This window comes from Nanorana parkeri, unplaced genomic scaffold (assembly GCF_000935625.1).
Source record: "Nanorana parkeri isolate BGI_ZX_2015 unplaced genomic scaffold, ASM93562v1 scaffold628, whole genome shotgun sequence".
Classification (NCBI taxonomy): domain Eukaryota; kingdom Metazoa; phylum Chordata; class Amphibia; order Anura; family Dicroglossidae; genus Nanorana; species Nanorana parkeri.
The window spans coordinates 794,350-822,066 of record NW_017306896.1 but is presented as its reverse complement, the minus strand read 5'-3'; the positions used below and the strand labels follow the sequence as shown (position 1 = coordinate 822,066).

General features: G+C 42.3%; 2 protein-coding genes across 2 annotated transcripts in view; both read right to left on the bottom strand.

The window, feature by feature from the left end:
• Nucleotides 1-22,721, bottom strand: part of VEGFD (vascular endothelial growth factor D) — a 46,568-nt gene extending 23,847 nt beyond the window's left edge. Inside the window, exons 1-2 of the mRNA XM_018563063.1 lie at nt 22,368-22,721; nt 1,665-1,866 (exon numbers count right to left, since the gene is read on the bottom strand). Coding sequence (XP_018418565.1) covers nt 1,665-1,866; nt 22,368-22,454 — 289 coding nt within the window. The 5' untranslated portion in view covers nt 22,455-22,721. The remainder of the gene's footprint in view (nt 1-1,664; nt 1,867-22,367) is intronic.
• A 1,312-nt stretch (nt 22,722-24,033) lies between these two features.
• PIR (pirin) overlaps nt 24,034-27,717 on the bottom strand; it is a 40,411-nt gene continuing 36,727 nt past the window's right edge. Inside the window, exon 9 of the mRNA XM_018563058.1 lies at nt 24,034-24,351. Coding sequence (XP_018418560.1) covers nt 24,236-24,351 — 116 coding nt within the window. The 3' untranslated portion in view covers nt 24,034-24,235. The remainder of the gene's footprint in view (nt 24,352-27,717) is intronic.

Genomic DNA, 27,717 nt, shown 5'->3' with positions numbered 1-27,717 from the left:
CACATATATAAATACACGTGTGTGTATTTATCGGCCTGGAGTTTAGCTTTAAGATAATAAGAGACCGTGGTGCTGTGCTCTAGTCCAAGTCTTTGTCACTTTAGACCTGGACCTATGTAAACTTTACACAAAGTTTGGGTTGCATGAAAGAAAAATATGAAAAGATCAGGGCTCAAAATTGGAAATTTTGGTCTCCAAGTACCGGGCCGCAGGCCAACTCCGGCCCGTGAGAAGGTATTATGTGGCACGCAGGCAGTTGACATGTCAGGCACACGGTCGCAGACCACGTACCTGACTTGCGGGAGCAGCTCCACGGTCTGCATCTGGGTCGGATGCAGACCGCAGAGAAGCTCCTTTCAGCTCCAGCTTCCTTCGGCCGGAGCTCTGACAGTTCTGAGCTCCGGCCGAAAGAAAGGATGTATGTGGGGACCTCACTAATCACCCCCAGATAACCAGGGATCGATCCTGCTCACAGCCTCCTCCCTGCAAATACGTGAACAGGTGAGGGGGCTCGGGGGTATTTAGTGTATTATTTTATGTGTGGTTGGGGGCTTAATAAGGGGGGGTTATTTTATGTGTTGGGGGGCTTATAAAGGGGAGTGTATTATTTTTTTTGTGTGCGGGGGGAATTGTATTATTATATTTGTGGGGGGTGTGTAATGTTGAGAAGTGTATTATTGTGTTTTAAGCTGGCCATACACCTTACAACCCATAGCACGACTTTCGTTGTGCGATGGTTGTAAGGTCATTAAAATCTCGTACGATCTGCCCATCTTTGACAGGCAGATCGTACATGCGATCATCGCAAGCCCTCCCCGCAGAGGGGAGGGCTTCTGATAATTGCAGTGCTGAGCGGGCAGTGTGTGCTTGCGCACACCGGCCCGTGCGGCATTCACCTTTCCGACCACGCCACCAACCCGCCAAAAATCGTACGATTTCCAGCAGGTTTTCTAGTGTGCTAGGAAGATGAAAGTCGTACGACCTTACAGTAGAAGCGGTCGCATGCTGCCCATATACCTGCCGATTATCGTACGATCGCGGGATCACCTTTAGTGTATGTATATATTAGGCCTCATTCACACCTACAGTATATTTCAGGTGTGATTAGGTGTGTGTCAGGAACTTGCGTTGCAGCAGGAATCCCTAATCTGCTGTTTACAAGCGGCAACTATCATAAGATAAGAATTATCATAAGATTATTTAAGAGGGTGTGTTTAGGGGCGGAGTTAAGGCCGGGGCACGGTAGGGGTTAGGTGGGGCAACTGGTGGCTAGTAACTCTTAAGGCCTGGCTAGTAGCTCAAGACTTGAAATTTTGAGCCCTGAAAAGATGAATCTGTTCTTTAAAATGTAATTTATTTTACGGCTTGAGTTAGGATTTTTAGTTGCTGTCTGTGCATTTCCCGTCGAATCTTCTCTGGGTGATCACACAAGAAGAAAGGAGAATCACCCCAATGGGGACTAAAAAGCAAAATAAAAATAGGACACGGGTCCTAACCCTTCCCACTTTACAAGAGTGCTTTAATTGCGACCACACAGGATGTAAGAGGAAATCTCACAAAAGCAACTTGAAAAAACTTCCCCACTCTATCCAAAATTTTAAAAAACTGTTTTGGCTAAAGCTTCACTTTAAGGACACCATTTATATTATGTTATTGCTCGTTACCTGTTAGTATTTCAATATCATAGAAGGCTGCAGCAAATCGGGTGGAACGATGAGGCCCAGATCTGGTGTCAGTGTTGATGTAGGATTTGAGCTTCGACCGACACCTCCACAACTTCAGCTCTCTGGGGTGAGTTAAACGAAGAAGCTCTTCCAGGTTGGCCGCAGATCTGATTTTGTATTCTAACTCCCTCTGCGCTGTTCCCTACAGGTTCAAAAGACACAAACGGAATCAAGTTAAACTACTCCTAGAAGTAGCAATGCTTGGCAATGTGTTTACAAGGAGGACTGGCTTTCCTATCCAGGCTAACAAGCAAAGAAATGACGAATTCCACAACTGACTCTAATTTCCCGGGACAGTCACAGCATTTGTCTCTTAAAATGCCCCTGATCTCAAATATTGGTCAACCTGACATTAACATTTGCTTCACTGTTACAGTCCCTCATTTTACTTTAACCGTAATTATCTTGCCATTTTGAGCTGTCCAGGATTATTTCATAAAGCAAAAATTTGTACAGTGCACAAACATATGGCAAAGAATGTGGCTTTCATCAAACATTCCATGGTGGTAAATCAGTCACTGTAATTTACAACACATTACCCTAGAAGGTGTACCGGCGGTGTCCAATAAGCAAATCATTTCATTTATCCGATTTACCTTTAAGGACCCCATCACAAGAATGGGAAGCGATTTCATAAAAAAATTGCAAAATTTTTTTGGTGGTATGGGCGCATTAAAAAGTCCTGCACCTAAATTATGAAAGCCTTGCAATTCTCAGGTAGTTCTTATGTGCTCCACTTTCACAATGTGTCACTATGGTTGCGATAAGGAAACTGCAAGTAATATGGACCAACTCTCTGTTGGTGTATGGAGATTGGACACAGTGCTCACAATGGAGTCACTCGGTGAATACTGAGTGTCAGTAGTAAAGAGCAGGGCATGTTTGCATGCGCCACCCCCTTGCCTATCACTGGTTGCTAGGATGCTGTAGGCTGCACAGCATCATTGGTTGCTAGGATGCTGTAGGCGGCACAGCATCATTGGTTGCTAGGACACTGTAGGCTGCACAGTATGATTGGTTGCTAGGATGCTGTAGGCTGCACAGCGTAATTATTTGCTAGGACCCTACACGCTGCACTGCATTATTTGTTGTTAGGGCGCTGTAGGCTGCACAACATCATTGGTTGTTAGGACACTGCAGGCTTCACAACATCACAGGTTGCAAGGATGCTGTGGCTGCACAGCATCATTGGTTGGTCGGCTCCACAGACCATAGCAACCAGTGATGCTGTGCAGCATTGTGCTGAGAACAGAGTGTCTCCTATAGACACACTGGCCTGAGTGCTGCCCCCTATCATGACTCCTTGTGACAAGTTCATGTATGTGTTACCAACAGGTAAATTAATTTGTTGCACCATGTGTTGTGTGAGTGTGTGCCAGAATTCAAAAAGATGTCTGCAACAGTCTTTATGAATTCCACAGATTGTATTCTAAGAAGAATTTGTGTGGATGGGTAACATAGCATGTGTTTAGGTGCTTTCACCTTGTGTTTCATATGAGTTTCTGCAGCAGTGCATCTGACCTGCTTCTGATCTCAGTCTAAGCTGCATCAAGCTATTACAATGCTTTTACATCCCCTTTGTCTTGTATGAGAAGAAAAGCAGTTCTGATGCAAACAAATGCACATGTACGATTATACATTTATGTGATTAGCACATGTAATTATAGTAATCTGTATAATTAATACATTCTTACCTCACATAGCTTCATTTACATTTATCCCCTTATTTACATGCAGACCAAGCTGTCCATCTAAAGTGACAGTGACAGAGTTTGGAATAAACTGCTAGAGGGGACTTAAAATACTTGCAATGCGGACGTCTAGAGACGCCCGCTCAGATCGAGAGAGCTCCTGGCCGGCCGTTTTTTTACTACGGCCGGCCCGGAGGCAGTTAATTATTGTTACAACTGCCCTGGCAGTGTTCTGGTTTGTTACAACGTCTGTCAATGTCACTCCTGCCTGGCAGCTTGGCCTGCATGTAAATGTGGAAAAAATTAATAATGGCATGGGAAATAAAAAGGAGCTCAATATTTATTGTAGCGTCCCCCTTACTCGGTCAGCGATATACCAATGCAGGATAACACTAACGTTGGCTCCTAAGGGGTGATCTACAGTAAAAGAATTAATGGGTCTCCCTGTGTTTCCTCTGTAAGCAAGTTATAGAGGTATAATGGATCCACAGCACACTAGCACACCTTGAGTACTAGTGTTGGTTGCTATGAGTTACTGCAACTACGAATTCTTCTTGTCTAGGGGGTAATTTCACTCGCTTTTGCCCCATGGTGATCAATTGACGTGATGTCCAGACTGTAGATATGAAACTTTTATTGTAGAACTTCAGAGAGAGAGAGAGGTGGAGGGTTAGGATCATCCAGGAAGATGTAGACTCCATTACATTGCAGTGTGGTTACTGTCTCCATGCACAACAAGTAGAACACCTGACACAAGAAAACTTAAGGTAGAAGTTACTAGTCCTTGTCATCAGTAGTAACCACTGTGCCTGCTCCCATCAAGCTCCAGTGTAACCACTCGGCTAGTCCCCAGGCTTCAGGCATAGCCATCTTAGCCAATCCACAGCAGCCTCCGCACAGGCTGAGCCCGGGGGAGGAAGAGAAAACTCACATGGTCCACCCCAAGTATTTATCTCCTCCCCCAACATGCACCACCAGCCATCATCTAACAGTGATTGGCTGGAGAGGGATATCTACTCGTAGCAATCCCAATGGTTGCTCTGTTCTGTGACCAGGCACACCCTGCAGTACTACAAAACCCAAAAAGAATCCCCAGCACACCTGCCAGCTAGCCTGCAACAAAACAAGTTACCCTGTCAACAGTATGAGTTAAAAACAGAGGTTTTAGTTGCACAAACCTTAGGCCAAAAATATATAGAAGGCAACTTGTTTTGTTGCAAGCTAGCTGGCAGGTGTGCTGGGGATTCTTTTGGTGTTTTGTATTGTTGTAAGCCTTCCCACGTGCACCCTGCTACCAAGGCTGGTTATAAATGTATGCGGTTACCATTTTCTATACCCTGCAGTTCACCTAGCAGCAGACAGATGCAAAAAATGACAGCTTGTTTAGGGGAAACTAAATGAACCTGAACCAGCATCAGACTGCATACAATCTGACAGCACTAAGTTTAATAGCGCTCTTACCAGCAGGGTGCTACATTATTATATATATTAACCACATACAGTTATCGGCATATAGTATTCCGTTTTTTATTTATTGCTTCGGACTTACAAGGCAAAACCAATTTGACTTAAAGAATATCAAGGAGGAAATATATTCACCTTACATGAGTTTCTAAATTTGTATACATTAGGAAAATTGAAAGATGTAACGTTTGGAGTACACACAGGGACCATGGGGGAAAAAAGTAGCCACCCTCCAGAAGGAAGGACAGTGTCAGCACCAATTCAGAGATGATTTGAGGATCTACACTGAGTGATACACAAATAAGATACATGTTTGTTAATAGTTAGGGTACTTGAATGTATTTTTAAGGGATAACTCCAGAGTTTGGTGTCACTTTTAAATGGAAAGTTTTCCTAGATATCTGTACATCAGACCAAAGAGAGGGACAACTGAGGAGGAAAGAGGGACAGAGGAATTGGTTCCAAATGAGGGACAGTTAAGATATGATTTTTCACAGACTGGCTTTCCTTACAACCAGTTGAAATATGATTGAGTTATCAAACAAAAGACTACGATATATGATCTGTAAAATTCCATCCTCTCATAATATAATTACACAGAGCTAGCTGTTTTTTTACTGGATGTTCTACATATAACCCGTCCTTCACAAACCACAACACTGCAATAAAGTGAAACTTGCAATAACATTTCTTTTACTATGTTTCTAATTAAGTTTCTAAAGCCCTTGTTATTTGTACAGTTCCAGGAACACTTTCCAGTATAAACAAGACACATGATGTATTTTACAATTCATGGGAGCGTGATTTTTTTCATTATGAACAGGCGATGTCACCCAATAACCCCTTCGTGACGGGAGACGTACACTACCCGCCACAAAGTGCCTATATGACTGGCCACGTACACTGTACGTGACTAGTTATTTAAGGCTCTGTAATGCCGGTAACAGCTGATTCTCAGCGGTTACCAGTCATTAATTAAATAGTTAACCTTATGTAAAAGCCTCTTTCTTTTATTAATGAAAGAATGAAGCCATTACATGCAAATACGGGAGCGCTAAATAGCAATCCCGAATTTGACAGCTGAAAATAGCAGAGAGGTAGCAGAGTGACTCACCTCTCTGCTATTTGTTTTGACAACTCGATAGCCCGATGTTTATGATACATTACAGGCAAAGAGATACAAGAGATACAATGTATCTCTGTGCCTGAAATGTATCACTTCTGAACGTCTGGACACGATCAAAGACCTTTAGGCCGGGTTCACCCCTGGGCGTTTTACTGCACTGATCGACGTGCTGTAAAACGCCCAGCAAGTGAGATCCCATTATTTCCTATGGGCATGGTTCCCACCCGGGCGTATTTCAGCGCGTTGGCCCTACGCCCAAAGAAGTACAGGAGCTTCTTTGGGGCGTATTTCCGCGCATATCCATTTGGTACAGGTAAAGGCATAGCCCTTGTAAACTTGCGTTTGACGCGCGTTTTGTGGACCGCAAATCGCACGCCCAGGTGTGAACCGGGCCTTTTTATATTTTATTCAAACTAAGTGAGGCGTTAGGGTGTACCTATCTGTCCTCTAAAAAACAATATATAATATGTATGCGTACATTTAGTAAGAAAGTATATTACAGCAAAAATGTAAAAAGTGTGTCAGTCATTTATGAACAGAAACTGAAAACTAGCTCAGTCATGAAGGGGTTAAATATAGAGTAAAGCTGGCCATACACCTTACAAACATCGCACGACTTTCAATCGTGCGATGGTTGTAAGGTAATTAAAAGCTTGTACGATCTGCCCATCTTGGACAGGCAGATCGTACATGTGATCATCGCAAGACCGACCCGCTGAGTGATGATTCCCATGCTGAGCCCTCCGATGATTCCCATGCTGAGCGGGTAGTGGGCGGTTGCGGCATTTGTCTCCCGAGAGCGCCACTAACCCGCCGAAAATCGTACGATTCTCGGCGGGTTTTCAAGCCTGCTCGGGAGACAAAAGACGTGCGACCTTTCAGTAGAAACGGTTGCACGCCTTCCATACACCTGGCGATTATCGTACGATCGCGGGATCACCCGCGAGTATCGTACGATAATCGGCAGGTGTATGGGCACCTTAACACTCCATGTATACATTTCACTTATCTAATTTTTGCACAGTGATCCAAAATTGTAATATAACATTTCTTACCACAAATCCATACCTAACTTCTGGTAAGCTGAATTTTAGCTTGAACTCAAAACATTCAAGATGTAATTTTATTTGCCAAGGGTGTCTCATCCACTCTCCAACATGTCCACACACATAGATGTTTCTGCCTACTACAAGGCTGCCTGTGGGCTCAGGCTCAGCATTGGCAGGTTTTCTAAAGCTCAACTTTATGAAGATAGGTAATTACCGAGATAAAATATATACATGGGAGCCATTTCATCTTCTGAAGGTTTCATATTTCCATCCATCCCATTCTGAATCTGATTCGAATCCGGGCACCGTGTCATTGCAAAGCGCCCAGCTTCCTGATTGGCCAGCTTCCTGACCATTCAGGAAGCCAGGCAGCGAGTCATTACAGGCTGTCCGGCTTCCTGATTGGCCGGGAAGACGGCTCCATGCTCCCTTGTGACGAGAGAGCATGGAGCCAGCTTCCCGACCGATCAGGAAGCCGGGCAGCCTGTAATGACTCTCTGTCCGGATTCCTGATACCGGAAGTTCCGGTATGGGGCTAGGCATCGGAGCATTTGGGTGAGTACGAGTACTCGCCCAAATACTCAGCATCGGCACCGATACTAGTATTGGTAACGGTGCATCCCTGGTATAAATGTTTTCTTCTCAATGCTCTATAATGCTGTATTCTGATGTAATGTCCTTCTAAGCAAGTAAAACTTAATTCAGCATTCCTCAATATCTCAGTGCTTCATCTAAACACATAACCAACAGACACTGCTCTCCTGCACATACTGGCCAGCGTCATACCCTCTGGCACTTCTCTTCTGCACCTACTGCCCACCATCATAACCTCCGCACTCCTTTTCTGCACATACTGACCACAATCTTAACCTCCACTCACAGCAAATTTACTGTGCTACGAAGAACAGTAGAGCAGCGGACCTATAGTCTCCCTGTGCTATGAGCGTAATGCACTTCTCAGTCACACCCACCCTGATCGTTCTAGGAAGTCTCCCTTTTGTCCGCAGTACATCCTGTTAGCTATAAACCAGTGCCAATTATAAAATGTAAATAAAACATGACACCACGGCTATAAAAAATTGTTGGTGACGGCTGACATGCTGAAAGGAGAAGGTCAGAGACCGGAGACATGCTGAGAATTGAAGACTGCAAGCATGTTACAGGAGACTGCTAAAGAACAAACCACCACACACCCCTTACAAATTGCCCCCACAGGTTACAGAGCTGCAGCCACCATTCCACTGATGTGAACACATCATGACATCCACTAAAGGCCAGAACAGGAGTGGTCTCTTGATAAATTTCCACTGGCTGGTACACCTCTTTTGTAGTCTTAATTTTATAGTTAGTTAGCTGGCAGAATGGCTGTGAGACAGAACTACATGCCAAACAGTCAGTGCCTTGGGACACTAAGCAGCCCATGGTCTGGGATTGACCACTAATGCTAAAAAAGATGCATTCTAGCAGCACTGAGCACACACATGCCCAACAGCCTCAAGTTCTTAAGGAAAAAAGTACAAGTGTTTTATGAAGCTGCCCATACACCTTACAACCATTGTACGACTTTCGTTGTGCGATGGTTGTAAGGTGATTAAAATTTCGTACAATCTGTCCATCATGGACAGGCAGATCATGCTTGCGATCATCGCAAGCCCTCCCCACTGAGGGGAGGGCTTCCGATGATTGCAGTGCTGAGCAGGCAGTGTGTGCTTGCGCACACCGGCCCGTGTGGCATTCGTCTAACAAGCACGCCACCAACCCGCCGAAAAATCGTACGATTTTCGGCAGGTTTTCAGGCCTGCTCGGAAGACCAAAGTCGTGAGACCTTACAGTAGAAGCGGTCGCACGCTGCCCATACACCTGCCAATTATCGTACGATCGCGGGATCATCGTACAATAATCGGCAGGTGTATGGGCAACTTAAGGCTCATTATTCTGGCCACAGGTGTGTAGAATTAACTCTAGACAGTCAGTATTTTTGATGGGAAAAACTTTCACTATAGAATAAAAAAATCCCAACATTATTGTTACTTACATTTTTTTTGTAAAAACATTATTTCCAGAGACAATGAGAGATGGCAGGATGCAATTTGAGTGTTCATCGTCACTAATCTAGGCAGGATGGTCTAATACCAAAAACATGCTTTTTTTTGGCATTGCTTTATATGTATTTGCTGCAAGTTTAATTTCAACTCCTTTATATGTCCCAGAGTAATTTTTCCTAACTTGACAAATATGTGCTGAGTAGAGAGTTTGAGAGTATAAGAATGAAATATTAAAGTTTAATACATACTTCATGCTTTCCACACAAAGCCTTCTCAGGGTAAAACCTGGACATGCAAGTTAAAGTAAAACTCTATTGATACGACACATATAGTATATCTTCTACACCAGCCATTTTGTCTTTTCTTTTAGAGATTTTTTATATTAAATTTTGCATTAAGTATACAACAATAAGCAATCATATATAATACAAAAAAGTGCAGACAACAAATCTTCTAGTTAGGCATGGAAGGAAGCCTTCTGTCGGTGAAAACCCTTGCTAATAACAGTCTCACAGTTTAATTTAAATTCCAAGGTGATGAATGTACAATCCGAAACAATAAGCAAAGCCTCGCAAAAGGAAAATTGGATGAACAGGTATGCAAACTCATCAACGCAGATGAACAAGTCAAGACAGCCACTCATAATCCACACAACAAATGTATCCATCTAAGGCACAGGCAACTAGGGCACCGAAAGCCAGAAGCCATAAAAGACATTATAAATAGAGGCTTATCAGAAGATATGACCGTACTGCCCTGCCAAATGCTCATGACATGTAAATGCTGTATGGAAGCAAAGGCCCCATGTACCCCACTTCCACAGGCCACTCAAAGAAAAACCACCCACCCCATGGAGCTCAATGACGTGTGCGGACCAATAAAAACTCCCACATCAGGCGGGAACAGATATCTACTGACTTTCATTGATGATCATTCCAGGTACACAACAACTTATCTGATGAAGCACAAGAATGAAACATCAGAAAAACTTCAAGAGTTTGTAGCCATGTCCAGCAACAATTACCAACGGAAACCAGGAATTATACGCACTGACAATGGAAGGGAATCCATCAGTAAGGAAGTCAAATCATACATGAAGAAACATGGTATAGTACACCAGACCACCACACCGTACACTCATGAACAAATTGGTGCAGCAGAACGGAAAAATCGCACTCTTATAGAAATGGCCAGATGCATGTTTCCAGATGCCAACCTACCTAAGAAGTACTGGGGAGAAGCAGTCATGCCTGCAACATATCTATAGAGCAGACTACCATCAAAAGCCATTGAAAGCACCCATTTGACATGTGGCATGGATTGAAGCCTAGCCTAGGGCACATCAGAATATTTGGACGTAAAGTTTAAGCATATATTCCAAAGGAGAAGCAATCCAAATTCAAGAACACAGCAATTGAAGGTTTTCTGGTGGGCTATAGTGTGCTAAGTAAGGGATATAGAATCCTCCATCCAAAGACTGACAAAGTGACAATAAGTCACAGTGTTTATTTCGATGAGAACCCATCACCAGAAACAATGATCACGGGGAGTTGTGAAGTCAATTTGCCCAGTGAACCAGCGAAGGAAGCTGAGCAAAGTGAAGCTGCACAGGAATCAGAACCAGAAGTGAAACACACAATGGATAAGTCAAATTCAGCATCACGCATTTCCATGTGAAGGCAGGCTGGCTGTCAGCATTATAGCAATGAATGACCACAATGGCTGCACTGCATCATTGGTTTCGGTGCTGGTGGCTGGCCCACCTGCACGATGAAAACGCATTACTCATTGTGCAGGGCCATTAACGATTTTTGCATGAAAATCTGGGACAAACTACATCCTGTATAAATTTGTATGGGACTTAACATTTTACTTAGCAAACAGTATGATTCTGTATAATACAGGATTGGGTGGTAACCATAGTCCTAACTTACACAGGAATATGAACTGTCCTCTTGTGACAGTGCTTGGTCACATGGTGTGAGTCACATGCTCACCCATACCCAGAAGTATGCACCCTAATCCTGTTGACTGAACAGAGAAATAGAGGGGTGAGGGAAAGGTGTGCATGTGCTGCTGGGGAGAGGGGTATTGCAGCACACTGAATGGCACCCCAATGCACTGTTTCGGAAGGGGGCAATGGACCTGCACAGCAGCGCACCACAACACATACAGGTGAAACTCGAATAATTAGAATATCGTGCAAAAGTAATTGCAGTAAGTGCTGCAAAAGGGGCCCAAACCAAGTACTGAGTACATATGCATGCTTGTACTTTTCAGAGGTCCGATATTGTTCTATGTACAATCCTTGTTTTATTGATTGCATGTAATAATCCACTTTTTTGAGGTTGTGGATTTGGGGTTCTTGGGGTTTTCATGAGCTGTAAGCCATAATCATCACAATTATGACAAATCACGGCTTGAATTATCTTGCTTTGCATGTAATGAGTCTATCTCATATTAGTTTCACCTTTTAAGTTGCCTTAGTGAAATAAATGAACTTTGCACGATATTCTAATTATTCGAGTTTCACCTGTATGCCATGTGCTGCAATGCTTTTAAAAAAATTACTTACATCCTTTCCTTTATTAGGGTGTGCTGCCCTAACGCACAATTATGTGTTGTATTACCGCATGTGTGTTAACATGAGGCCTAGTGTGAAGGGGGCCTAGTTGTCCTTATGTACAGAGTGACAGATCACTACACTACAACAAAGTACGTTGTAGCATTTAAACTATAGCTCAAGCCAAAACTTGTATTTTTTAGGTTTGGATAGAGAAGGGAAGGGTTAGAACTTCTGTCAAGTTTTACTGCTGCCTGTGGGAAGATTGACTCTATGGAGTTGAGTTTCTTAAAGTTTTCTTGCACATGATTGGCTTATTCTTTGCAAAGTGAATTTTTTAACACATTCACCAGGCTAAGGGAAAATTCCCTTCCAAAGTGAATAGTCCCTTTACAAGGTAAACATGCTCTTCTCCTTTTAGTATAGGAGCTCCTGTTTGTTTTGATGACAGAAGGATTTAGCATTCCCTATTCTATGCAAAGAGGTCAGTAGATGTTATGTGTCCTTAGAAGAAACTGATCTTTAATTGTTCTTGAGCAATATGAAAGCAGATGTGTGCATACAAATGTCATCTGAGAAGTGCTGATGTGACAGAAAAACTGATGCTGAATGTGATTCATTTTATCTTATTTCCTGACCATGAGGTTGTTTTTTAATTGTATTATTCACTAATGGGCAGGATCAGGGCCATGCCGGGAAAGGGGGGAGGTGCACCCCCACATACACAAGTAGTCAGTTCAATGACACTGACAGTGCACCTGGCTGCCACCTACAGGCACTGATAGTGTCACTGCTATAGTGGATACGTGGCCACCAGGTGCACTGTCAGTGTCATTGGAATAGTGGATAGCTGGAAGCCAGGTGCACTGTCAGTGTCAATGGTATGGTGGATAGGTGAGAGCCAGGTGTATTGTCAGTGTCACTGGAGTTGTGAATAGGTGGAAGCCAGATGCACTGTCAGTGTCAATGGTATGGTGGATAGGTGGAAGCCAGATGCTCTGTCAGTATCACTGGAATGGTGGATAAGTGTAAGACAGATGCTCTGTTAGGGGTCTATTCACAAAGCTGCCGAGGGCAGCCGAGTGAATGACCGATCAGAAGTTTTTCAGCACGGCTCAGCGCTCGACTGAGCCGTTCGGCCGTGATCGGGAGCTGTACGGGCTATTGTGAATAGCCCGTACAGCACCACCTCGGTTCTCCTGAAGCGAAGGGGTCCTGGTGCCGAAGCTAGCCGAAGGATCGGCCGAAGCTACGGCCAGATCCTTCGGCAGCTTTGTGAATAGATCCCTTAGTGTCAATGGTATGGTGGATAGGTGGAAGCAAGATGCTCTGTCAGTGTCAATGGTATGGTGGATAGGTAGAAGCCAGATGCTCTGTCAGTATCACTGGAATGGTGGATAGGTGGAAGACAGATGCTCTGTCAGTGTCACTGGAATGGTGGATAAGTGTAAGCCAGATGCTCTGTCAGTGTCAATGGTATGGTGGATAGGTGGAAGCCAGATGCTCTGTCAGTATCACTGGAATGGTGGATAGGTGGAAGACAGATGCTCTGTCAGTGTCAATGGAATGGTGGATAAGTGTAAGCCAGATGCTCTGTCAGTGTTAATGGTATGGTGGATAGGTGGAAGCAAGATGCTCTGTCAGTGTCAATGGTATGGTGGATAGGTGGAAGCAAGATGCTCATTCAGTGTCAATGGTATGGTGGATAGGTGGAAGCAAGATGCTCTGTCAGTGTCAATGGTATGGTGGCTAGGTGGAAGCCAGATGCTCTGTAAATGTCACTGGAATGGTGGATAGGTGGGAGCCAGTTGCATTGTCACCCACCATAGCTCCATCTCCTGCCCCATCCACAATCTCAGGAATTGCAATTCCTAAAAGTTCCCAGGTATGGTGGCACTGGGCCTATCGAAATTACAGTAGTACTCAGCATCAGTGAGTAAAAGTTATTGGCTGGCCGCTGCTCCTGTCACACAGGAAGGTGCCCGCAGTACTGTGCTCAGTAACGCTTTACTGTTAACAGGCTCCCTGTCACTGAAGAGGCTTTGCCGCCATGTCTGCCCGGGTGACAGATGCAGTGGCCAGGCAGGGATCATAGTAATGCTGACCCTGTCACACACACACACACAGTGCCACCATGAGTGCCACCTGAGGGGGCTGGCCAAACTGCCTCATTGGCAGCACAGCCCTGGATAGGACAACACCATCAATGACATGAATAGCTACTGGAATACAATGTATATAAAAGATACGTTATCCATGTGCACTGTGATCCTCACCGATGCCTATAAAGACAAGCTTTAGCAGCAGCACTAAGTAATAATATTTCATGATGCTGAGTGAATTCATAAAATGTTTTTGGGCTTGTCTGGAGTTATGCTTCAAATTCCACAAACCATATTAAATGAAGATTTCACCATTCCGTTCGCAAACAATACAAAAATGCTCCAACTGCTACTTTTGCACTGTATATATTATCAGTCAAATGTAGCTATCAGGAGATATGAGATGAATTACACACCAGGCATCAATGTTATAGTAAGTTTAAATCCAACCACAAAATGGCTTGTGTGGCAATTATAGGTTATGCCATTTGTTTAAGTGGTGTTAACCTTTAAGATTCATAACTGAATTGCCATATGGCAGTATTTAACGAGTCAAAGGGGCTGATTTATAAAGCATTCACCCAGCTCATGAAGCTGACCAAATTTCGTTCGCAACACATTACTTACACTAAATGTAGCCAAGGAGCATAGAAATTCAAAATGACCAATAAATCAGCCCCATCATGTAATGTGAAATGTCACAGCCCATAGCATTCAATTAGTAATGATCTCTTACAATTACATATTTCCAAGTGGATGTCAGGTGAGATCTGACTGGCTGGTACTGCGCTCTGCACATCATCATAGCATTTTACATCACTTTATGAAATTATCTTGATTATGTTAAACTCCCCAAAAGAAAGCCCAGCACTGGCACCTGCCCTTTTATGTAGATGCAGATTAGTGTTTTCCTCTGATTCATCTCTGCAGAGTCAGGCACACTGTATTGAAAGATGTTGATATCATGGGAATTACATTTTTCTGGCACAGAGATTCATAACAAACTGTATTACACAACCTTGAGCCTGGGGATGGAAAATTAATCTGCTCAGCGGACATGTGTAAATGAATGCTGACCAACCATGCTAACATTTTGTACATATTCATCACTGAAATCTGAACATAAATTATGTTCCACTGCATAGCATATAAACTGTAAGTGTTAAGCAAATATACAATTCAGTTCACTGGGATCAGTTGCTGTATAAAGGTTCATCCCTACCTAAAAGTGACATTAGATAGTGGTAGAGCTTGCTGAGCTGTGTCACTTAGTGTCATATAGCCATACTATATTGCTGGCTTTGATCCCATCCACCATTGGGTGTTCCCTGTTCTGCTGTTGCATTCTAATAATAATACTGTCTGTGCAGAGGTCTGAGAACTCAGGTGTAGAGATTTCCCCACCACCCCGGAATCATTTTGCCTAAGGCTCATACTTAGGCTAAAATTGAGGTTTTGGATTTTTTGGGACATTAGATATGTGTATCCCATTACCCTCAGACTGCTGCTTCTTTGTAAAACATTTCACTCAATGTCCCCTTCACAGGCATCAGATATTGCCCTTAGCTTCGGTCATTCGGTGCTTTTGAGATTTAACAGCTGCCACTGCTAGTCTGCAAAGTTGCACCACTAGCCTGCCCTCTCCGCCACTTAGACTGCTTGTATTACTGTGATACCATAATACATTGTGTAAAAAGCACCCCTCACTCCCCCAGCAGCCATCACTCTTCTCTTCTCTCTGATGCTTGCAAGCCCTCAGTGTTGTCACATACTATGCAGGACTGCTGGTCCTGCATTGTCCCCTTCACTGCTGGTCCTTCATTGTAAGTGATGATGTCAGACCTGCCGCTTCAGGGCACAGTGCCAAAGAGAAGGGGCTTCAGAGGAATGGCTGCATGGAGAAGAGAAGCCTGTTATCCATGGATACCTTCTCCACACCTTAGCATTGCATTACTACATGCGTGTTGTGTCACATGTTAACATGCATTGCAGTAAGGCAGCTCATACATTTTGAATAGGTTGCAGTTGCAAGTGCACTGCAAAGCCTTGCTGGAGAAAGCAGTGATGTGATGTCAGCAGGAGAAACAAGTGAGAGTTGCAGGGGGGCGGGGGGGGGGGCGGATTCAGAGATCGACCCCCCAAAAAGTGTTGGTTTCCCCGCAGACTTTGGGGGACCATTTTTATTGCTGGGAGCAGTGTTCAGCAGAATGGACAGCAGGAGAGCCATCTTTAAAGATATGAACAATGTCTGTCCTACCAAAAGGTTTAAAACTAGAAGCATTGTATGTTAATGAGGGGACTCTTATTCTGTCCCTAGTCTTTATAATGGGACAGACAGAGATTCCTTTCACTTGGAAATTAAGAGAGATGCTTGCAATGGTCCCTTACACAGACATAAATGGTAAGAAATTAAAAAAAAAATGATATTTAGGTACACTTTCTGAATGGGAACACATAAAAAACATAGTGGGGTTTTCAAACTTCTAACTGCAAAATTGGAAATACACTTTAGGAGTTAGGTGTTAACCTAGCACACACTACTTCTTGGCCCTGGAAGCTTTGCACCCAGTGGTGTAACTATAACCATAGCAGCCCAGACGGCTGCTATGGGGCCCAGGGGTGGAAAGGGGCCCCATTAGGTTGTTCAGGCAAATTAAACATAGGGCATGTGAAGGTAATGTACTGTATCATTAAAGGTGGGAGTGGTTGCAGTTGATGACAACTCTCAACTCTAATCCCCTGTAAAGTCTGCAACAGGGGTGCCCATTAGGTCGATAACAATCTACCAGTCATTCGCCAAGCTAATGCTGCTAGATTGCGAGTCGGCTCCCTACCAGTCTGATGCTGCAGACAGGAGCGTCCGACACTTTGGCCTCCCCCCTCCCCCTCCGCCCCTTCTGAAGCATCAGACACCTTGGCCCGTCTCTCCCCTTCTGAAGTGTCGGACACCTCAGCCCGCCCATCTGCTTCTGAAGTGTCGGACACCTCAGCCCGCCCCTCCTCTTTTGAAGTGTCATCTTCAAATGTGATGGCATCACATTTGTGCTATGAGGTTTTGATCTGTAGTTACGGCCCTGTGCACCAAAAATATCCCTCCCCCCAAACTTAGTTCCTTAAAAACCTCCCGTCCACAGCCATTCCTGAACAGCTGGACGGGAGTCCTGTAGGAGCGGGAGGGCGTCTTAAGACGTCCTGCCCCTCCCCCCTCTTGTGCGCGGCGAGCACACGAGTGGGGAACTGTTAGCAATGTTTACATCCAAGCAATTGGGCATATCTAGAGACGCCCGATCACTTGCAGTAGCTGCAGGTGTGCGCCCCCCACCCGTACCTCCGTCACTGCCGCCTCCTTGCCGCTGCTGCCGGTCCCAGGATACGCTGTGCCTGGTCCGGCTGGGACAGGCACGGCGATGCTGTCAGTGGAGATCAAAGGGAGAGCGCTCGGTGCGTCAACGTGCGAAAACGACAATTCTGCCTATTGTGCCACACATGTTACATATCGCCGCGAACGTCGGAATGAGAGCAATAATTTTAGGGCCATTAATTACTGATAACACTAAACTGATGAGCGGTAAAAGCTTTTATAGCATCGCCTATGGCCAATTTTGGGTGTGGTCGTTTTCTGCGATTTCGTGGGCGCACGCAATTTTAAAGCTTGACATGTTTGGTGTCTATTTACCTGACGTGACCCCGTCTTTTATATTTTACCAAAAAATTGGGGTGATAATAAATGTTTCATAACATTTCATAGGGAAACAGGTTTTTTTTAAAACAAAATTTAGGGTACTTTTTTTGTTATAAATTAAAAAAATAAAATCCCCAGTGGTGATTAAATACCACCAAATGAAAGCTCTATCTGTCCCCAAAAAATGGTATAAAATTAATTTCAGTACAACGTTGTATGACAGAATAAATGTCAGTCAAAGTACTGCACCACTGAACACTGAAAAATGGCCTGGCCAGGAAGGGGGATTAACACCGCGGTCAGCAAGTGGTTAATTGTCAGCTCAGCAGTGTTAAAAATGTAAACATTTTCTTAGGTAATTTTACATTATTAGCCACTTCCTTTTTCCTGCCTCACCATAGTTTTGGCATTAGCAGTTTCTATTTTTATTTTACTATCATTCACTCACAATTCAAATAAAATTATTTGTAAAGTACAATAGCTAAACACAGGTGTCTTTGATTAGCAGAGACATTGTCTGGTAATGTGTGGAGTGATCTCAAATTCATGTCTGGAATGTTTACTTTTGCAGATGTCTTGATGACCGCAGCGCACGGACCACTCAATAAAGCCCCAGGCTTCGCTTGTCAGAATGACTTGTAAAGTCTGAAAAGGTTACGCATAAACTCAGAGGACAAGTTGGGGCTAAAGGAATAACATTGCCAATCCATCACATATTGCAAAATATAGTTTTTTTTTATTGTAGACAGCAAAACACTAACTCCCTGGTCACGGCTTAGAGGTATTGTGGGGATTTTTGACTCGGAGATAAGAAATCCAAGCACACTTCACAGCTCAGTGTGACTGTACAGGACAATCAAAGATAACCACCCAAACATTTCAGTGTATATCACATAGTAGTGATAAGCATAGGAAATACTGCCTCCAGTAACACTTCTTAGACAAGTCGCTGAGCAATGACAAAGGTGTGCTTGAGACCTGATTTGATGTATGATAAAGCCGCTATATTATTTGCCTTACCTTAAAGAGGGCCTGAACTTTGGGACAAATGACTACTCACTAGTATTGCCTGTGGTCCCCATTTAGCAGATCTTTGTCCATTTACTGGCTTACTTTTCCTTAATCTACATTGTGCCTGTGTGCAGGTGGCCATCTTGGTAGAGACAGGACATGGCTTCCATTTGTCAGCACTGACCCTTGATGACTACTGGTCTGGTGACTCATTGAGGAAATTTAAAGCAATAGCAGAATGAATAAAGCAGGGAGATCCTTGCACTGCAGGTCCTTAGGTACAGCTTCCTCTCCAGAAAGGAGAACTGTGATCAGCACTGTAGTGACATCACAAAATCTCATTCTATATTATGTGGCGCTAACAAAAGTAGCTGTGCCTTAGATTTTACATTGCAAATATACAGCTACGAGGCTTAAGGCACGGAAATGCCCAGGCACAGGAAGTCTATTGTGTGTTTCAGGAGGAATTCAATGCAAAATATAGGTTTTGTAGGGTTTTTGCTTGGGTACAATTAACATTTCCCGATTGTTCCCATTTATGATAGCAGATCTTCACTTTTTGAGGTCAGCTCCAGTTGAAAGATACCCATGCGTGTAAAAAGGGCATAGCAAAGGTTGGGAGAGTTCAGGAGTGGGCAGGGATACTCATTGCAGCCAGCAGTACACCAAGATTAGACAAAATGGGTACAGTTTCTGTAGAAACAAAACACATATTAAAAGGAAATTTCATAAATATTTAAAAGTATGTTAGAGTTGAGTATAATGAACAATCACCAGCAATGCCGGGATATGTTGAATCACTGAACTGATTGTGTAGTCAGCAATCGTTGGTCATGAAACAATTTCACAATCCGTATAAAAGAGGTTGCTTCATTACAACAGCGGTCACACTTTGGAATACTCTACCAAAGGACGTGGTGATGGCAAAAGTATGTGGATTGGGTTCCATCCATTTCCAGCTAGAATTGGTAGTGTTCATCCTTGGAGTAAATAAGTAATCTGAAAGCACTCATGGGACCACAAGGGTTTTGTTTTACCTTATTCTGGATCAACAGTATTTAGAATATTCATAGAATAGGTCAGACGTTTTATCAAGATCACAATAGCATATATCTTGATACTTGAGGTTTATATTTGATACTGTAACTTCAATAACTTAGATACTTTATAGCACGCATACAACTGTTAGGCATTAAAGCCAAACTCTGGTATCTAAATACACAGTTGAAGCATATATTTGTATTTGTAACACTGTTTTGTCATCCAGCACACCTGCCAGATAACACAGCCATGTCTATGACCTCCACTACAACATCACAGTTCATGAAAAACTTGGTCAAATTACTAGTCTGCTGATTGTGTCCTTCACTGCACAATCAGCCATCATTGCTCTGCTCACTCTGATTTCTCTCTGGCTGGGCACACACCTTACAACCATCGCAAGACTTCTGTCTTGCGATGGTTGTAAGGTACTTAAAAAAACGTACGATCTGCCTATGTTGCATAGGCAGATCGTAATTGTGATGATCGCAAGCCACGCCCCCTGAGGGGCGGGCTTCCGATGACCGCAACGCCGAACGGGCAGTGTGCGCTTGCGCTCGCCGGCCCGTACGACTGTTATCGTACGGACATGCCACAAACCCGCCGAACATCGTACGATGCTCGGCGGGTTTTCGAACATGTCCGTAAGTTTAAAGTCGTGCGACCTTACAGTAGTAGAGGTCACACGGCTTACACACACCTTACGATAATCGTACAATCGCGGGATTTCCCGCGATTATCGTAAGGTGTGTGGGGACCTTTAGTCAGCATGTTCACGGTCAGCACATGTGAACTGCGGAAGAAACAGATTGGCTCAAAATGCTGGCTCTCCCTCTCCCAATATGAAACCAGCTGTGCAGATATTCAATGAAACTAACACAGATGAGCTAAAAAAGTTAAGTTGCATTTACAAGTTGTATCCCACTTCAATATAATAACTGTCCTTTTACTTCTTCTTATCCAACACAATACTTCTTCTCATCCAACACAAGTATTACCTTTTGTATAACTTGCCCCTCCTACTATATTGTAAGCTCTCATGAGCAGGGCCCTCCTAACCCTCCTGTACTGAAATTGTATTGCAACTGTAAAGTGCAGTTACAGTTTTGACCTGTGACAGTCTCATTGTCACAGGTCGGCTAGAACTATGAGGTGAGTGAAAGGCACTCACCTCATAGTTCTCCTTTAATCATCTTTAGCACTTGCATAGAAGTTCTAACACAGTTCTTTTTTTTTGTGTTCAAATGTTCCAATGCATATCATAGCTCCCATATCATATTCTTCTATAGGAGATAGGAAATACGGGTTATATACCAAAAGTTGCAATCTTCATGAAAACATAACCAGTCCACTATCTACAATTCTGGATTCCTCAGATGTGACACTGATTCTGTAATTCTGTTGTATTTCTCTTGGAACCTTTTTTAGAATGTGTGGACTATTGTTAACTAACAATGGTTGAACCAGAAAACTGGCATGCTAACGCTTGAACCTGAACATAAAAATGATAAGCATCAGTTTAAAATGTTTTCAGGATCACAAATGTTTTTGTGTTATTTTCTGCAATAAATGTTTTGGTGCAGAGGCCAAACCAATTGATATTGGCAAAACCGCAGCTATTTCTAGAATACTTCTAGAAACAAGTACAAGACCATCACCCGACTGATGAGAAGATCTGGGTACGGAGTCCTTTGCAGAAAAAAGTGAACATGAATACACGAGGGACTGGACTTCCAGTGCTGAAACTAGCATTTTATGTACCAGAATATTTTATATACATTGTTTCTTTCCATTTACCAGAAAGATGAATATAAAACTGTACTTTTTAATAAAATGAAACGTTAGTATATGTTATTTAGTAATGTTTATCATTCATTTGATCATAAAACTTCTGCACAACAAAATATTCCTGTAGGTATCGCTTATAAGCGGTAACTTTCTATCAGACTGTTAAAAGCAAATGGAAATGGAAACATACCATAATCATTAAAAACATTAAAGATTTTGGTCCAGTTTTATATACAATTCTACATGCAGTGACATTGCAAGTTAGCCCCTTAGTTAAGGAGCCAAGTGTATCAATGACCAGTACTTCATAACGCTGGATGTGCTATTTCCCAATCTTCGTGCGGACACTTAGCACCTTTAATGTCTGTCATTTCTTTCTTATGAGTAAGTAAAATCATTGGTACAAAATGTGCAGAAACAATTGTTCTATATTCTTAGCCAAGTGCTATTTGTGTTCTTCCAAAAACTGTATGTTTTCTGATAACCAAGTCTACAAATGTGTGTTCCTTCCTAGTGCTTTTTAATGCTCACCCATTACTTATACCCTGCCTGATGGTTCTGTAACCCAGAGCTAATCAGATTTCATCTTTCACTGGTGTGCCTACACAAATTAATGAAAGGGGATCCATACTCCATAAATAACAGTCAGTAAATGAGTGTTTCATCTAACACTATTGGTGAAATTACGTAATTGTTGTGTTAAAAAATGTTCTAGCTTTTTTGTTTTTCACTTTGCCAATCTCAGTAACGTTTTATTTTGAGCCAGGGCAGTTCCTCCCATTATAATACAACTGGGCTTACTTGATTAGGCAAGATGCAGTAACCAATAGCAACCAGTCATACATTAACCACTTGTAGACTGACTACGATAATTCCTTGTATATATATTATTCCACAACATTGCACAAGCAGACTATTTTTATTAAAAGCATCCTTTGTAGCTGATGTAGGGCAGCATAACGTGCCAATCCAAAGTCAGCAGCTGGCAAGTAGGTTAGAAGCAGTCAGTTTTTATTACATACATAAGTAGACCTACAAGGCTTCCACAGTTCAGATCTTCAATAGGAACATATGTCCTTACCTTATTGCTTCCACTGGCGTAGTCAAATGCTTGAAGAAGATGCAAAGACACCACCAAAAAGCTTGCAACACCCCACAAACAGGTCATATTGGCGTGCGGTGTTCCAGTAATAATTAGGCACTGGATAAGGAGCAGCTACAGATACCTATTTTAATGTACATGGTGTTAAAAGTCCCTTAAAGAAAACAGGCAGATTGCTGACAGCCACTCCAGTAATTGCGGGAAGAGATAATTACTGGCCAGAAATAGAACAGCTGGAAAATGACTTATGTAGATTTCACCCGCTTTCCTCTCTTTTGAATCAACATGCAATGAAATAGACAAATATGGATAGGAGTTCCAGATGATCCAAACAGTACCAATGCCTGGTCATTATCTCTCGATAGAGAGGAGGAACTGATATCTGCAGCAGGGCAAAGCCGTAATCCAAACTGTGTATTGAAAGTTTCTTCACAGCGTTCAAGGAAGCATGTGTGTTAAATGTGATACAGAGCTTGGCAGTAAAGGCAGTCAGACTCTGGCTTCTCTCCCATTCCGGCTCACAGCAGATGACAATAGCCAATAGCCTTGCAGGATTCCTCAAAAATTAGTTACTGCTGATCTCCATTACTGTATATCATTCCTGGATACCCGAGATTGATGCCTTATCTGGGCAGTTGAGCATCACAGTGTTACAGAGCAGTGTGAAATAAAGCAGAAAATGCAAATGAGCGACTTATTGCTAAGTAATCATTTGTGGAAAATCTAAGGATTCGTGGCTAGTAGTAGTTATTCACATTTGGATGGACTTGTTAAATAAGGTTAACGTTCCGTTGCTTATCCAATCAGCTTCTTCAGTTCTGAGAGTGTCAGGTACATACCCAAGACTTTATAGCCACACTGTCCTTCCTTCTGCAGGGTGGCTACTGGTCCCTGTGTGTGTTGAAAAGTAGCCACCATTCCCAGCTGCCTCCCCTGATGGACTACAATCTCAATACAAATTAGTAAACTAAACTAATTTAAACAAGAGATTGTAGTCCATCATGGGAGTGAGCTTGGAGTGATGACTACTTTACAACACACACACAGGGACCATGAGGAACAAAAGTAGCCACCCTCCAGAAGCAAGGGCAGTGTCAGCACAGCTGAGTGATGCACAAATAAGGTCCAGTATTGTTAATAGTCAAGGTACTTAAATGCATTTTTAAGATTTAACTCCTGATTCTTCCAAATTCCCTTATTTTAGTAGCAGGTTCCCTTTCAATAAGACCTACGCAGATGGTCGCATTTAAAATATATATTTATTTGCTTTTTACAATACATAAAGATAGCAAAGTATAAAAGTAATGTATGTATAGAAAAGAATAATGCTTCCATAGCTGGGTTACATTTATTTAATTGCAACTTGAAATGGACCCATAACCATACAGAGTGGAGACAGCCATCTTAATATTCACAAGAATATGACTTAACATTAATAAAGGTAAAAGACCCAGAATGCCTCCTACCATCGCTGCTACCTTTGTGACTAAATGAACATTCATTCAACTAAGTTTCTGCCTCGTAGAAGATATAGTATATTAATGAATATAAGCACAACAAAGTAACAAACAAACAAAAAACACAAGGAAAAGAACAAAAGATTATTATTATGTTGCTCTCAGAAGAGAACCTCTATGACCAGAAAGATTTAAGAATGACCTTGACAATGATGATCATCTTTATCAAAAACCCCAGATATATACTAGTGCAAATTCAACAACAATACACACAAAATAAGCTATTATTAGAAAAATAATTCCCAATCATCCATGACAGGATTGCCTAGTATGATCTCTCTACAGCCAGTGCCACAGTACTCTGTATAGACAGATAGGATCTGCCCGTTCTTATCTATTTCCAATCTTTGACTTCCAAGTTTTGGCCTTTTCAAATCCATTTTTACAAAAGCTGTAATCTTCAATTGTCTGAGCAATCTCCTCTTTTGTGTTCATCACAAATGGACCTATAAGTGAAAGTAAAAATCAAATAAATAACTTTTTTCAGATCATATCTAATGGCACAAGTATATAGCAATGTTTCCTGCAGCCCTTATGAATATGAAGGGGTGGATAAGGCTGGGTGAGTCTGCTTCACTTAGAGGTCCAATTAGGCTGAAATTGCTAGGACTGGGCAATGTTCATCTACTGTCTATAGCAGATGTTCTACGTTGTGAAGCCATTGCTTATACTGAGGTGTAACCACTGTGCTGCCTTAAAGGTTATCTAAACCAGAAAAAAAAGTAATACATTGCAGATTACCAGTCCTTAGACGTTGTGACTTCATCAGCTTTTTTTTTCCTTTTCTTTTTACCTGGTAATCCTGCAAATACACTTCCTGCCTACGTTGTTTTTTGTTTTCCTCCACTGTATATATGGGGGCATCTGTGGTTGCCCCACTTTCTGTTTTTGGGTTTAAATACACTTTAATTCTCCAGTAATGGTTACTATATAGCAAATGTGGTTATCATCTTAATGACCTCATTGCACACTACATCTATGTTAATAAATGGTAGTCTGGAGACCACTTGCACAACTTTCTATGCTTCTCAATCTTCTTGTGTTAATAATGGGAGGATTATCACACAAGTGCTGCCTTTGTTAATACTGGTATGCTGGACAGCTCATACAGCCTTCTATCATTCCAACGGGCTGGAGACACAGCTTCACAGGTATGTGATCATTCTCCTGACACCAATGATTTACATTGACAGAGTGTGAGAGACCATGCATGAACAGGATATATCCTTTTGATACCAACCCAGTAACAGCCCATATACAGTCCCTCTTGTATGTGTTAGGAAACCTCACATTTTGGCATAATAATGTAACCTTTATATTTAGTAAGGTAACCTTAAAGTTGGTTTGCAGACACCCTACTCCAGAAGGTCAATACCCTTCATGGGCTGTAGTGCAAAGATGGAAAGTGCCTGTATGGCTGTGGGGCTCCACACATACTATGCAAACACTTACTTTATCAAATTCAGTACTTGCATAGCATCCATCCCCACCATAACAGCGCCCAGTGCCTGACAACAGTCCACCCCTGCACTGAGCACACTATACTGAGTAAAAGACAACTGGGGATATCACCTGTGCCCTATACATAGAAGTACTTTTCTTTTTATTGGACTGAAGTGGAATATCATGGCAGTAAGGAAGGTAGGTGTGGACACCCTAGGGTTCCTGCAATTAAGATTTCAAATTATTTTACTAAACATGTAGTGAGAACAGGTTAGCTTCCATTTTTATAGCCTACGCAATTATAAGCTCATACATTTTTTTTAAAGTAAAAGAACATTGGAGGGGAAAAGAGGATCTCATTTATAGCACAGGTGATGAAAGGTTTTGGTCTCTGTTCCTAGTAGGACAGTAGTTTATTTATTGCAGGTATTTATATAGCACCGACAATGTATGCAGTGCTTTACATAAAGCACATTCCCATCAGTCCCTGCCCTCAAGGAGCTTATAATCTAAGGTCTTCATCTCACATACATACAGGGCAATTTAGACAGGAGACAATTAACCTACCAGCATGTCTTTGGAGTGTAGGAGGAAATATGACAGGGAGAATGTGCAAACTTCTTGCAGATTGTGATTGGCTGGGATTGGAATCAGGGACCCCCGATGCTACAAGGCAGAAGCAGTAACCACTATGCCACTGTACTGCCCAGGGTTGCAAGGCTGGGGGACTATATGGGTCTTAAAGTAAGAGAGCGGCAGAAACAGACTCTTCTGCAGATTAAAGGGGAAGAGGACTCACTAATACAAACAGGTGACTGAAGAAATGAGAGGGTACATGCAGCTAAATAAAGGGAGAGGTAATTGTCCCTGCGTCCCATAAATGAGATAGAAATTGGGGAAGAGATACGGCAAGCTACAAATAAAGAAGGGCCGAATGAAAGTCTCAAAAGGAACATCGGTTACCTCTGACCAATACATAATGTGGCTAAAGTCCTATAAATCTATATAAGAACTGAAAGTTTAAGGTTTGGTTTACCTTTTGGACCATGTTTAATTGTACACCTGAATATGGGTGTAAAATGAACCCCATTTACCTGAATTGTGGGGGTTCATCTCCCCGCAGGCTATTTTTTAAAATTTAGTGTGGCTGTGCATGGCCCCACCCACACAGCTGCATCATACATTCACAGATCCTTTGACAGGATCTGTGAATGAAGAAACTACAAGTCCTATAAGCCACCACATCACACATCGTCACTATACTTGTAGTCCAATTATTCTGCCTCCCCTCTATGTTACTGAATGTCCGTATCTTGGTCAGGAATGTGAGGGAGGATCTGAATGAGTCAGAGCATTGTGCCCATGATCCACTGATTGCAGTTGCATTGCCTTACTGGCTCCAATGCAAAAAAATAATAAATGCACATTTTTCTTATGATGTAGTATGCATTTATTATTCTCTTCCAAAAATTGGGCTTTACCTTTAATTCATGACATTGGAATTCTGCTCAAATGCAAAATGTGTGTGTAACAGAAGAATTTACAGCCATGCATTGGAGGTTGATTTAATTGTCATGACAATGTATGAAATCAGTAGACTGTGAATTAGTTATAAGGCACAGATGTGATCTTTGTAAAGAAAGTTTGAGGAGCATTGCTCTATAGAGACCTCCATATGACAAAACAGAAAATGTCTGTATACTTAGTCCTTATTATCTTACAGACTGTCAATAGTTCACTGGCTTAAACATGTCACTTTAGACAGAGCTCTTCAAGATGTTCTGCGCACCAATGACTCCCAGCACATTGTTTACAGAGACATTATCATGTCACCTTAAATGGAACAACATGGCAGACAGCTGTGCAGACTGCTGTTAACCTTGAACACTAAAATACAAATAATAGGGGCAATAATTGTGGCTCATTCTTCAGTCAAAGCCAAGACTGTGACCTAAGCCATTAAACAGCATCTTACACAATAGGAGGATTTAATAACTTGAGATATCTTGGCTTCTAAAACAAAAATGCAGTAATAGTGTTACTGCAATACTAATTATCCCTGTACCCTGAGCCTAAAAGGAAAGCTGACCAAACAAGTCTACTGACCTGTGCTTAAACCACTCAATATCTATAGAACTGTGAAAAAGGAGTGCCACATCAGTGTTTATCCCACCAATCTGAACACAGCAGCCAAACTAATCTCATTTTTGGAACATGTTCCCATTTTCTCCTAAATATAATAATGGACAATAAAGATTTTTGGGAGAAATTTCAAACTTGTTCTTTATGTATAGAATTGTGTAACTACTATTATATCTTAAAATAACACTAAACTCTGGAGTAAAATCTTAAAAATGCATTTAGGTACC